The sequence below is a fragment of the Pelodiscus sinensis genome, chromosome 32 (assembly GCF_049634645.1).
Source record: "Pelodiscus sinensis isolate JC-2024 chromosome 32, ASM4963464v1, whole genome shotgun sequence".
Lineage (NCBI taxonomy): Eukaryota > Metazoa > Chordata > Testudines > Trionychidae > Pelodiscus > Pelodiscus sinensis.
Window position 1 is genome coordinate 3,861,905 of NC_134742.1, and position 12,812 is coordinate 3,874,716.

The 12,812-nt window shown below is 52.2% G+C and overlaps 1 protein-coding gene across 2 annotated transcripts in view; it reads left to right on the plus strand.

Moving 5' to 3' along the window:
* The window catches only part of LOC106732545 (C-type lectin domain family 2 member A-like), a 57,863-nt gene extending 45,398 nt beyond the window's left edge, over positions 1-12,465 (plus strand). For both annotated transcript variants that reach the window (XM_075913762.1, XM_075913761.1), the window contains exons 3-6: positions 3,615-3,719; positions 4,068-4,252; positions 9,610-9,713; positions 9,948-12,465. In XM_075913762.1, the coding sequence (XP_075769877.1) occupies positions 3,615-3,719; positions 4,068-4,252; positions 9,610-9,713; positions 9,948-10,077 (524 nt within the window). In that variant the 3' untranslated portion in view covers positions 10,078-12,465. The remainder of the gene's footprint in view (positions 1-3,614; positions 3,720-4,067; positions 4,253-9,609; positions 9,714-9,947) is intronic.
* The last annotated feature ends 347 nt before the right edge of the window (positions 12,466-12,812 follow it).

Consider the following 12,812-nt stretch of genomic DNA (forward strand, 5'->3'; position numbering starts at 1 on the left):
CAAAATAAAACTGGTCAATTTGAAATCCACAAAATAGTTACAATATATAGAGCTTATTCTTTATGCAGTTAACCAATTAAGTTTCAGTAGAATCCCTAATTTTCCTTTGCAGATTTAACAAAGGTGTGCAAAGACAAAATGTTTACATTTGATTGTTTCTTTGCATAGATCGTTTGCACAGTGCTTAAGGAAGAGGCTGCAAAGAAACAAGGTGTCATTTTTAAAACAAGATTTCCCTTCACATATTACTACCATTGCTTAATTCCTTCCATTCTCCCATGGAGTCCACCTTTTATCTTCACATTCCCTCAAATCACTTGCTTTGTCCTTTCAAAGAAAATGTTTCTCATTCCTAGTAACTTTCCAATGTCTGCTTTACTTTCCTTATTCCTTCAACTATGCCTATAGGGCTCCAAACTTTTTGCCTTCCCCTTGTTATGGTCCATCCTAATTCCTGCTAAATGACTTTTCCCAATGAGACAGGTTTGTCTACTATTAATTTGGTAAGGAGGGTGAGCTTGTTTACTAAGCCTTATACCTCCTGGTCCTTTTCTTAAACATATTCCTGAGGGAAGAAAAAAAATAAATCTGAGAGTTTCTTTAACTCTCAGCACCCATCCTTAAGGGAATCTAGCTCGTCTGGGTACTGAGGGACATGCATTTCTACTTCTCCACTTCTGCAGCAGAGGCTTTTACATTTTTGCAGAACACCTCTTTACAGGTTTTTCACAGAAGACAAAAGCTGCAGCTGTTTCCCTCTCCTTTGAAGTTGAGGGTTTACATATACACAAGCAGTTAGCCAATTTGTCTTGTAGGTCTGAAATTGTATGGACAAGCAGTTAACACTTGATCAGACCAAGGGCTATGCCCGAACCTTTGCAAGATTTTGTTCAAAAGGGGTAACATCTTTTACAAATGCCAATTTCTCAGTCTTCTCTCTGCCTTCTTAAAAGACTGCTTACATTTAAACCTTTCTAGTATACCCAACCTGCTATTGGGACTAAAATAGCAATACCAATACCTCATTTTTCTTTCTTTCTGGAGGGCTACAATTTGAACTTTCTGGTCTCAGGTAGTTTGCTAATCAAACTTAGCTATTACCTGCAAAGCTTCTTTGTGCTGCCAGCTAGGGCATTTGCACCACAAAGGAAATCACAACCTGGTGTGGCTCCTGGAGCTTTCACAGCATTTTAGTTTGTTTGCAGTTTTTCTGTACCTTCATTTAACAACTTGGACTAAAAGTAAACCAAACCAATTTGTTTTAAACCTACAAACAAACAAGATTACTGGACCTTAAAACTTCATATTATTTACACTATACATATATATATCTACACACAGATACACATACATTCTCTCTGAACCTTTCTTACACTATTTCTACATAGCTGTACAACAATTACATTCCCTTTTTATTCAATGGGGTAGTTTAGTTCCAATAGAACACCCTCCCTTTAGAGTTCTTTTGACAGTCTCTCTCTAATCAAATGTTCAGATTTGAGTCAAATTTGCCTGGGTTATTTACAGACATTCCTTTGGAAAAAGGGCCCATTTTTCCTTCAGAATGACTGTAAAGAAACCACAATTTTCTATCTACACTATTTTAGCATTTGCACAACTGCTCAATTCTCTCCATTCTCTGCAGAGTTTAAATTCTCTGTGTTTTCCTTTTCTTAAAACACTTTCTTATCTCTAAAATAAAAAAACCTGGCCTTGTTTCAGATATTACTCTTGTAAGTATGCTTAAGGATTGAGATTTCCAGTACTTACAGCCTTTTTCTCAGTTCTCCACAAGGCTTTCAATCTTATCTGTTACCTGCCTGCTTGTCTGGGCCTGATCCTGTTTTCCTTTTCTGCCTGCTTGTCTGGGCCTGATCCTGTTTTCCTTGCTAAATGGAAAGTGGCTCCTTTCCACAGACTCAGGCTTTGTCCCATTCTTTAGCTTGCAGGCAGTTCTATACTTACAGAACTGTACCCACAACTCCTCAGGATTTCCCCAATCCTCTTCTAACATTTCTCTATTCCGTTTTGGGTTGCCCCAACCTTCCTGGGCAAACCCTTTCTCTATATCACTAAAATCCATGTCTATCATGACAGGCTTCATGTTGCTGTATGTGAACCAGTAGCACAATCCTGCCGACTACGCCAATTCTGTCAGCCGACGGTCAGGGCAGTGAGTCCCTTAAGACCGGCTGAAGTTCTTTTAAATTGTGCTTGGTTCTGTTACAGCAACTGAAGGAGTCAGGTTAAAGCTTAAACAGTTACTATTTTATTGTTACAGGGTAAACTTAGTTGTTAAATGCTACTGCTGTGTTACAGATAACACAGACACTACAAAGGACAGGACAGAAATTACACTAAGAAGTCACTTACAGGTACCATGAAACCCTTTGGTTCTCTGAGCTCTTATTAAATGCATGCAAAATACACATAGCAGGTATATATTCTCACCCCTGCGTTCCAGACTTGGCGTGGCCAGCGTCTTTCTCTCAATCCCTCGGGAAGAAGTAGGGCGAGGTTGGGCGTCCCACAGACCTCGGGAGACAATCAATACCTGCCAGCAGGTATAGATGATTGGAGCTCAAATTGGGCGGGCTGCTGAACCTCTTTTTATACCCCTTGGGTCATGTAGGCTTCTTCCTGGTTTCAAGTGGCCAATTAGGAAAAATGGCTTTGAATGCCAAGTTTCCCACGAAGGGTGCAAAGCATAATTTACACCTGGGAAAATGCAGACAATGGGCACCTCTGGTATGTGATGGGCGAAGATTCCTCTCCTGGGACAGTGCAGGCATGTCAATTACTGGTACTAGCCATCAGGGCGACGGGAGGCCCCGGGTCGTCAGCTAGCCCATTTACTGTCTGGTTTCTGTTTATGGTAGAGCCAGGGACAGCACACCTGTGTTCCCAGGGCATCAAAGGCTGACTGCCTTTCTCTTGCTCTCTGGGGGGGGGGGGGGGAAACAAGATGGGGCTCGTGGAAAAACAAGATGGGGTTTTTGTGTCTGGCTACACCATGGCACTCGGCTGACTTCTGCACCGCTCAGCCGGGCTGCCGTGGGGGAGCAAGCAGCGCAAGCTTGGGCGCCACAGTCCCTACGCAGCACCCATGTTTCACGAGGCGTAAGGGATGGGTTGGCAAAGCTTCCCCAGCCGACAGAGCCGCGTCTAGACTGCCACGCTGTGCCGGATCAGCTGATTGCCGGCACAGCGTGGCGGCCATGTTTATTGTAATGAAGCAGGGATTATTTAAATCCCCGCTTCGTTGCCTATGCCGGGTAAACTAGGTTACGTGGCTCTGTCGACGGAGTCATGTAGTCTAGACATACCCATAGTGCAGGGGTGGTCAATATGCAGCTGCATGGGTGAAAGTGCTGATTTATTATTTGTGCTTTTGATTCTTTGTATATGTGACTATGATATTTGTTAGTAACTGGTGGGTGTCACCTCAGTATTGGTGCACAAAGCAAAACTCACTCCGCTCACAGATGGTAAATCTTAGCAGGAACACTGATCAAAATATTCGCTCGAAGCTTTTCTCTCTATTTGCAAACTATCCCCCTTCACAAGCAACTTCCAGGTGATGCTGTGAGCGCTAACGTCTCCGTCTCTTACAGGTTGGCTCTCTGCATTGAAAGCCCGGATACGTCCCCTGAGCCTGGGTTTCAACTTCATTTGTATCATCGTCATCACCATCCTCATCGTCCTTATCACCCGCCCAGGTGAGTGTGGAGCCTGCACTGACCATATCTCTGCGCCTGGTGCTCAGGGTCTCCCTGGTAGCATCTGCGCCTGCAGGGGGCAAAACTGGGCTGTAGCAAAGGAGCCCAGGGCAGGAAATGTGGCTCCAACCCAGAGCATGTGGGGGTAGGAGGTGAGGGGGGCAGCGCTGGCCTCTCCCTGTTGAAAGGGGAACATGCCTTGGTACAGGCTCAGCTAACCCTGGAGCAGAGCGTGTGTGTGCGGAGGGGAGAGGGTCGGTTCCTTGTTACAGTGTCACTAGAGACGTGTTCTCTTGGGTACAGAGGGAAACGGGCAAATCTCTCACCCTGCTGCTTTCTCATTTCCAGCCAAGACATATGAGCCGTGCCCGGCTGGTGCTCCCTGCCCGCTGGCCGCCTGCCCCTTCGACTGGATCGAGTTCCGGGGGAAGTGTTACTATTTCTCAGAGCTGGAAGCAAACTGGACCGAGAGCCAGAAGAACTGCTCTGCCCTCGGTGCTTCCCTGGCTGGGATTGATTTGCAGCGGGAAATGGTGAGAGAGATTCTGGGCTGCAGGGGATGGGGGTGCCAGAGGTGGCTCTAGTCTGGGCTTGTCCTGGGGCTGGACTGGTCCCAGAAGCTGCTTGAATTCAGGGCAACTTCCCCAGCCCAGAACAGCTGGAGCTCTCAGTGCTCCGCCCACACCCATCCTCCCAAGACAGTAGCGTAAGGAATCGATGGCCCATTTGATATCTAGGGCCTCTTTTTCTGTCATGGCATAATTTTTCTCGTGGGGGAATAGCTTTCTGCTCAGGAACACCACCGGGTGTTCTACCCCACCCTCCTCCGGTGCCAATACTGCCCCGAGGCCTACCTCTGATGCATCTGTTTGCAACACAAACGGTTTTTCGAAATCGGGTGGCTGGAGCACCGGCCCCGACATCAGAACCTCGCGTAACGTTTCGAATGCTCGCACCTCTTGGGGGGTCCACACTACCTGTTGGGGTTGATTCTTTTTTGTAAGGTCCGTCAAGGGGGCAGCCAACGAGGCGAAGTGCGCTATCAAGCACCGATAGTACCCAGCCAGACCTAAGAACTGGCGTATCTGCCTCTTTGTCCGGGGCCGCGGGTAATCCCGGATTGCTTGTACCTTGTCTAGTAGTGGCTTCAACTGCACATTCCCCACCGTGTATCCTAAATACGATATTTCTCGCTGACCAAACTGGCATTTCTTTGGGTTGGCAGTCAGTCCTGCCTGCTGAATTGTATGCAATACGGCCTTGAGATGTCAGAGGTGGTCGTCCCAGGACCTGCTAAAAATAACTATATCATTGATATAACTATATCATAACTATATCATCCTGTAGCCCTGATGGGACTCCAAAACCTGATCCATTAGTCGTTGGAAGGTGGCGGCTGCGCCGTGGAGCCCGAACGGCATGGTGATGAATTGATACAGGCCAAATGGGGTGGCAAATGCTGTCTTCTCCTTCGCCGCGGTAGCTAATGGTATCTGCCAATACCCTTTTGTCAAATCAATCGTCGATAGGTATTTGGGCTGTCCGAGCCGCTCTAGGAGTTCGTCAACTCTGGGCATGGGATACGCGTCGAATTTCGACACCGTGTTTACCTTGTGAAAGTCAATGCAAAAGCGAACAGACCCGTCTTTCTTGGGGACCTACACAATCGGGCTGCGCCAGTCACTCCGAGATTTCTCTACTATCCCCCACCGAATCATGTCCTGAAGTTCCCGCCGGACAGTTTCCCACATTTTTCGGGGTATGGGGTGCACAGGATCCATTACCTTCTGCCCAGGGGCTGTGGTGATCTCGTGGCAGGCGAGATTCATCCTCCCCGGTCTGCTCGTCAGGCTGGCCGCCAACCGTTGTAACACCTCCCGGAGCTGACCCTGTTGGTTGTGATTCAAGCCTTCCCCCACGGGGCTAGCCGTCCAAGTTATCTCCTCCTCCTCCCACGGCCCGAATTCTATGTCGCTGCTTAGGGCTTCGGATGGAGGCGCGTCACAGGGCACCCACCGCTTCAACAAGTTTACGTGATAGACTTGGCTCTGGCGTCTCTTCCCCCCTATCTGTACCTCATAATCCACCTCACCGATTTTTTTTAACACCCGGAAGGGTCTCTGCCACGTTGCTAACAATGTAGAGTCCCCCACCGGTAACAACACCAGCACGGGGTCGCCCAGGCTAAATTCCCTCGTCCATGTTCCCCTATTGTAGTGGCGAGCCTGTACTTCTTGAGCCCGTTGCAGGTTCTCCCGAGCCCACTGGCCTATTGTACGCATCCTATTTTGTAACTTAACGTACTGGACGGCTCCCAGCGCCGTCGAGGTCTGCTCCTCCCACCCTTCCCGCACTAGGTCCAGTATCCCCCGGGGGCGTCGCCCATACATTAGTTCAAAGAGGGAATATCCTACTGAGGCCTGGGGTACCTCCCGTATGGCGAAGAGCAGGAGTGGTAACAGCTTGTCCCAATCCCGCGGGTCGTCTTGTGCCAGTCTTCGCAGCATCGCTTTTAGAGTTTGGTTGAAGCGTTCGACTAATCCGTCCGTCTGGGGATGATATACTGAGGTCCGGATCTTCTTGACCTTTAACCACTTACACAATTCCGTCATCAGGCGGGACACCAAATTTGGGCCCTGATTGGTCAGAATCTCCTTGGGGAGGCCGACCCGGGCAAACATTTTCATAAGTTCGTCGGCCACTACTGAGGCGGTGGTTTTGCGGAGGGTCACGGCCTCGGGATAGCGCGTAGCGTAATCCACCACCACTAAGATGTACTGGTGCCCCCTTCGCGTTCGTTCCAATGGCCCCACGAGGTCTATCCCTACCCATTCAAAGGGCTCCTCGACTAGCGGTAGGGGCACTAGCGCAGCCTGGGGTACCCTTGCATCTGCCATCCGCTGGCACTGTGGGCAGGAGCTGCAGTAATTCTTAATATCCTGGTATACCCCCAGCCAATAAAATCGTTGAAGCACGTGCTGCTGGGTTTTCTCTATTCCCAAGTGCCCAGCCCAAGGGTTGTCGTGCACCAGTTCCATGACCCGCCACCTATAGGCCTTAGGTACGACCAACTGGATCTCCTCTCTTCCCCGTTCAGTACCCCGCTGAACGCGATAGAGTTTATTGCCCTGGATGTCGAAATAGGGCCCTTGCACGGGTCTCTCACCTGCTCCGTCCGTCTCCTCCGAGGGCTCCTGTGCACTTTCCCATGAATGCTGGAGCGTTGGGTCCTCTCGTTGTAGAACTAGGAAATCCCCCGCATCTAGATCCAGAGCCGTCACAGGCCTCTGCGGCCTTGTCTCTCCTTTCTCCTGTTCGGGTGGGCATCCCCTCTCCTCTTCTTGGGCTACCCAGACAGCTTTGACCCCGTCTTGATGGGCGTGCCCCCCCCCCCGTAGGAGCTGTCTAAGCCCAGGCCAATCGCGTCCCAACAGTACGGGATAGGGTAACCGCTGTGCCACCGCTACCTGCAGCGGCCCCCCTTGCTGCCCGTCATGTAAGACTACCTGGGCGGTCGGGTAAGGTCGCGTGTCCCCATGCACGCACTTAATCCATACCTGACGACCGCTGCGTGTCCCCGCTCTCAGGATGTCCTTCCTTACAAGCGTCTGCCCGCACCCCGAGTCTAGCACCGCCTCAACTAGTCTCCCATCCAAGCGTACCATCCGCGTGATTCTGGCTCTGCTTATCTCCGGTCATGGGGCTCTCCGCGGGGTAGGCTGTCCGTACGTACAGTCCATCATGGGGCAGTCTCTGCGGAAGTGGCCTTCCTGCCCACAGTGATAACACGTTAACCTCAAGGTGGTTGCGGGTTTGACTTCTGGTTGTTTCTCCTCGCCACTGCGGGCCTCATCCTTCTCCTGTCTCTCCGGGCTGCGCCATACCGGGGCGAGTCGTCGCTCCATGACCCATCCTGGTGTGATTCTCGGACCCAGCCCTCCATTGCTCCGGGTCTCCTTCCCCCGCGGACTGGCCCCTCCTCTTCCCACCGGGCTGGCCCCCGCCCCTGTTTTACTACGTTCTTCCGCACCCTCCGTGGCCATAAAATGTTTCATTAAAGAGACCACCTCCTCGAGGGTCCCGGGAAGGTGACGGCGTACCCAGCGTTGCCCTTCGGGAGGCAGCACCTGTAGGTACTGTTCCAATATTACTAAGTCGGCGACTTGCGCCGCCATCTTGGTTGCAGGCTCCAGCCAACTCAGGCCAGCTTTTTCACCCGTTGGGCCACCGCTCGGGGACGTTCTCCCGTCACGTATTTGGAGGCCTGGAACTTTTGCCTATAGGTTTCGGGTGATATACCCAGTTGATCCAGTATTGCCTCTTTTACCTTATAGTAACAGAGGGCCTCCCTGTCCGACATTCCCCGATATGCCAATTGCACGGGGCCAGAGAGATAAGGTGCCAATATCATAGCCCAATGCTCGTGAGGCCATCGGGCCGCCGTTGCTACCTGCTCAAAAGTCACCAGGAAGGCTTTGGGGTCATCTTCAGGCTCTAGCTTGGCCAACCTAATCGGGAGACAAGTCCCAATCGTTCCTTCATTGTCCCCTACCCCGAGTCCCGTACCTGCGATTCGTCCGTCGGGGTTACCGTTGCCCCCTTCCCTTAGCTCATGGATCAGCTGTCGTTGCTGCTCCCAAAATTCAGTGGTAAGCTGTTGCAGCACCTCAGTCTGCTGCTGCTGTAGCTGGCGTTGATTGTCCACCAGCCACTCCAGAATCTTGTTCGGCTCCATTGTGCTTACCCCTTTAACGACAAATATTGCTACTCCCTGTACTCACGCCCTCGTTACAGGGCGTGGATCATACCCACATTCTCCACCACGTGTCACGAATTAGTTCCGTGTCTACACGCCACTATATATTCAGTTATCGCCCTTCCAGACAGGGTGAAGGGTCCAGGCCCGCCCTCACTCCGGACCCTGGCCGAGGGCCCTAACACCGGGAGTTAGCTCCCGATGGTAGCAAGTGAGAGATTACCCCTAAGCTCGCCTGCTCACGGGTTCCACTACCCTCACTGGGCCTATCTCACCCCGCCGGCCAGTGGCCGTCCCATCTCCCTGACCCAGACACGGGCCATGCACCCTCTTCACCACCCTGCCATCTGTCCGCACCCTCCTCCTCCTCCCCGTTTACCTGCATCTGCTTCCACACATGCTCTCCCCCCACTCCCTTCTCGGATCCCTCATATACCCCCGTAATGGTGCCTATTTCCCCTCCACTTCCGGGTACGCCTCCCGCTTCCCCCGGCGCACCCGCCGGCTGCTCCTCCGATCCTGGCACGCCTTGATGACGCGCCGCATCCCCAGCTGTTGGGCGTGCCGCCGCGGCTGAACCCGTGCCGGCGGTTTCCCCATCGGCGCCTGCGTCTCCCGCCGTAAGCGAGTGACGGGGTGAGGCAACCCCGTCACACCACTTCTTCCATGAGCTCTGAGAGTGTTACATTCCCGTGTTGTAGCTTTTAGTGGGTCACATTTTCTCTGCAGCCACAAGGGCTAGAAACTCACCTTTTAAGTGAAAGACGAGACTCTTGTAATCTGCAGGAGCTGGGGAGTTAAGAAAAGAACGAACCACAGGAGACTCTCGGCAAATCGGGAGATGTTGCTAAGAACGCAGGTGTGTTCAGGGTCTGGATGCAGCTAAGAATCCGAGCCGTTAAATAACGGAGCTGGTTGAAAATCGGAAATTGCATCAGCTGGGAAATTCCGATCGTTTGACATTTGTTTTCCTTCTGAATCAGGGCAAAATCAAACTTCCCACTGCCTGTGGGTGTCATTCCTTGGTGCAGAATTCCCAGCCTCTGGGCCCCCTGTCCAGTGCCCTGGGTAGGTTGCAGAGAACCCAGAGAGGCAGCTGTCTAATGTACGTTGGCTTTTATGTTTTGAACAAAGGATTTCCTGAGACTCCATAGAGGATCCTTAGACTACTGGATCGGGCTCAACAGAGAACGGGGCCAGACCTGGAAATGGGCCAATGGCACCGACTTCAACAACTGGTGAGTCCCCTTTTCTTCTGTTAACTCAGTAAATGTTGCATCTTGTATTTAAAACAAGAGACCGGCCTTGAGGTTACAACCTGGGCCTGTGATTTGGGCAATGGGGGTTCAGTGCCTGGCTCCTTCCTACATTTGCAGCGTGACTTGGGGTGACTTGCTCGGGGCTGGTTTTTCACTACTAGGAAGCTGCTCCAGCAGCCGTGGAGGATTGTTCATGGTTTGTTGCTATTGCAGGTTTCCGATCGCAGGAGAAGCAGAATGCGCTTATCTGAGTGGCAGTGTGGTCACCAGTTCACGCTGCTCGAACATTCAACGCTGGATCTGCAGCAAACCTGCCCAAAAACTAGCAGGCGAAATGAAGTGACCATGGCCTGGATGAAGTGGCCTGGATGAGCTGGCCAAGTCCTGTCAGCGGGGCTCTGCCAAGCGGCCTCAGCGTGTGCGGCTCTCAATGTGCTGGCGAAGGGGGCTGCCCCAGCAGCAAGGAAGAGAGACGCTCGCTGAAGGACAGCACAGAGCTCCCCGCTGAGAGTCTCTGCCACCGATCGGCCTGTTTGAGGCTCTGTGACACGCCAGGGATTTCACATGGAAGCCACATCATGGGATGTCCCCTCTGGCTCTCTTCCAGTAGCTGCCCCATCCTGAACTCAGAGAGGGATGCTGGTCTGGCCAAGGCTGCAGCTCCAGCCCGGAGCTTTCTAATGTGCCAGAAGGTGCTGAATCCCCAGCTGTGCCTCAGGCACTGACTCTCCCCCGCACCCTCACAGTTCCACCCTCCCTCTGCCCCTTGCCCCGCCCCTCCTCTGCTCTGCTCTCACCCTTACCCCTTCCCACCCAATTCCACCCCTCTCCTGAGCATGCCTCATCCCTGCTCCTCCCCTCTCCCAGCCTCCCACACACCACAGAACAGCTGTCAGACAGGCAGGAAGCCCTGGGGGAGAGGAGGGAGCTGGTAGAGAGGCTGCTGGACAAGGATATAATAGTGAAGTCGATTGAAAAACAAGCCAAAGCGAATAGGTTAATCTATAGATCACACGCATTTCCCTCCCCCCAACCAGTAAATTTTTAGCAGGTTGGCCAGCAGCCCCGCTCATGCCAATTCCCAGAGCCCAGAACTCACCTCCCCCCAGACAGGGGCTGCTGACACTCCACATCGCTGCCTCTGTATCAGAGACAGCAGCACAAAGCGACAGGGAGCCAGTCCAAGAGGGGAGCTGGTTTTTAAACTGGCTCCCGTCATGGACCAGCTCCCACCTGGCACCCTGCACTGCTGCCTCTAATACAGAGGCAGGAGTATAGAGTGGCAGGGGGCTCCTCAAGAGTGGGGCCGGAGTGCACAGGCTGCTGGCCCCACCCTGGGAACTAAAGAATAGTGGAGTAACCAATAAGAATTCATGCAGTTACTCGACTAGTCAATTAACTGGTATTTCACATCCCTACTCAGCACCAGGGCTGAAAGTAACTCAACATTTCTGACAGGTCCTTTCCTGTAGCACCCCGGGGCCTTGCCAGCTGTGTAAATAGCTCCCTGCTGGCTTTTGCCGCAGCTCAGCCGGCTTTTGCTGGAGCTGCGCGCCACAGCGCACCCGCCTGCTTTCACTGCCCCTCAGCACCCACCATTATTACTCCACGAGTGTTCCAGTCCCAAAGTACAGGCAGCTGCCATGTCCTTCACAGGCAGCCTGGTGGGACAGGTGGCAGCAGGCTCTGCTGGGAGCAGCAAAAGGGGATAAAACCCCAAGCTCTGGCCTCTGGAACAGGGAAGGGAGGGGAAACTTTTAACTTGGAAACTGGCAGAGAACAGCTGAGTCTGTAGTATCCTTCCCAATCAGAGACCCAGGGTGGGAGCCGCAGGGCTGGGCCAGTCACCAGTGATGTACTGCAGGGCTGGCTGGAGATGAGCTGTCCCTGCAGCCATGGAGCGAAGTGTCCGGGTGAGTCCTGCAGCCTGGGGGAAGGACTCACACTCCTGCAGCTGGTTGGAGGCCCTGCTGAGAGGGCTGGGGGAGCATGGAAAGAAGCCCTGGGCATGAGGGGAACGCTGGACCAGGCTAGGCCATACGGGTGTGTATGTACATAGCGTGTTTATATTGGTATATAACTTGTAATTATGTACATGTGTATAGCAGAAAATTTGTAAAGTTTTCTAAATATATATTTTCATCTATAATCAGCTTCCCTCAGGGATGCTTTAGTTTTGTGAGCCTTAAGTCCTTCTAATGATGCCAGTGGAAATAGGATAGGGATAGACAGGAAATAGTTAAAATAGGAAAACAAGTTAAAAACCACTTAGAAAAATGAGATGTCTGCAGGTCACCCAGGCTTCTTGAAACGCATCCTAGAGCAGTGTTTCTCAGCCAGTGGTACCAGTACCCTTAGGGGTACACAAGAGAAGTCGGGGGGGGGGGTACCTCAACACAAGTGAAATTTGGCAAAAGAATGTCTGGGATTTGGCCCTGCAAAGGAGATCAGAGAGAGGGTGGTGACGTGTCACGGCTGGACACTGACAACTGCTCCTGTGCATGCAACATTACCCCCACCTCCACCAGCAGCTCAGTACAATGCATCCCCATGGCTCCTTTCTGGTGGTGCTGTGGAGAGGAGCTCAAAGGCAGTGACGCGGCACAATAAGCTTTGCTCCACATCAGTGGCGTAGCAAGGGGATAGGGTGGGCAGTTGCCCCTAGGCACCACACTAGGGGGGCACCAGGCTGGGGTGGGAACGCACAGGCCCATGGGGTGAGCCTGGTGCTGGCAGGACACTTGCTCCTTGCAGACAAGCCACTGATGCAGGGCTGGGCGGCAGAAGCGGGCACTTCAAAGGTCAGGTTACCTTGGTGCCTCGGCTCTGGGGGAGGGGAGGGGCATTGGTTTAGAGCAGTGGGTCTAGGGGTGCTTGGTTCTGGGGGAGGGCTGGGCGCATTAGGTGGCGGGGGCGGGTTGAGGGTACTTTTTTTTTTTTTTAAGTGTTACTTTATAAATAAAGGTTGAGAAACACTGGCCTAGACTACTCACGGAGCAGATCGAGGAGCTAGCTGAGCCTTTAGTTCTCATCTCTGAAAAGTCAGGGAAGTGGGGAGAGATTCCAGAAGACTGGAGT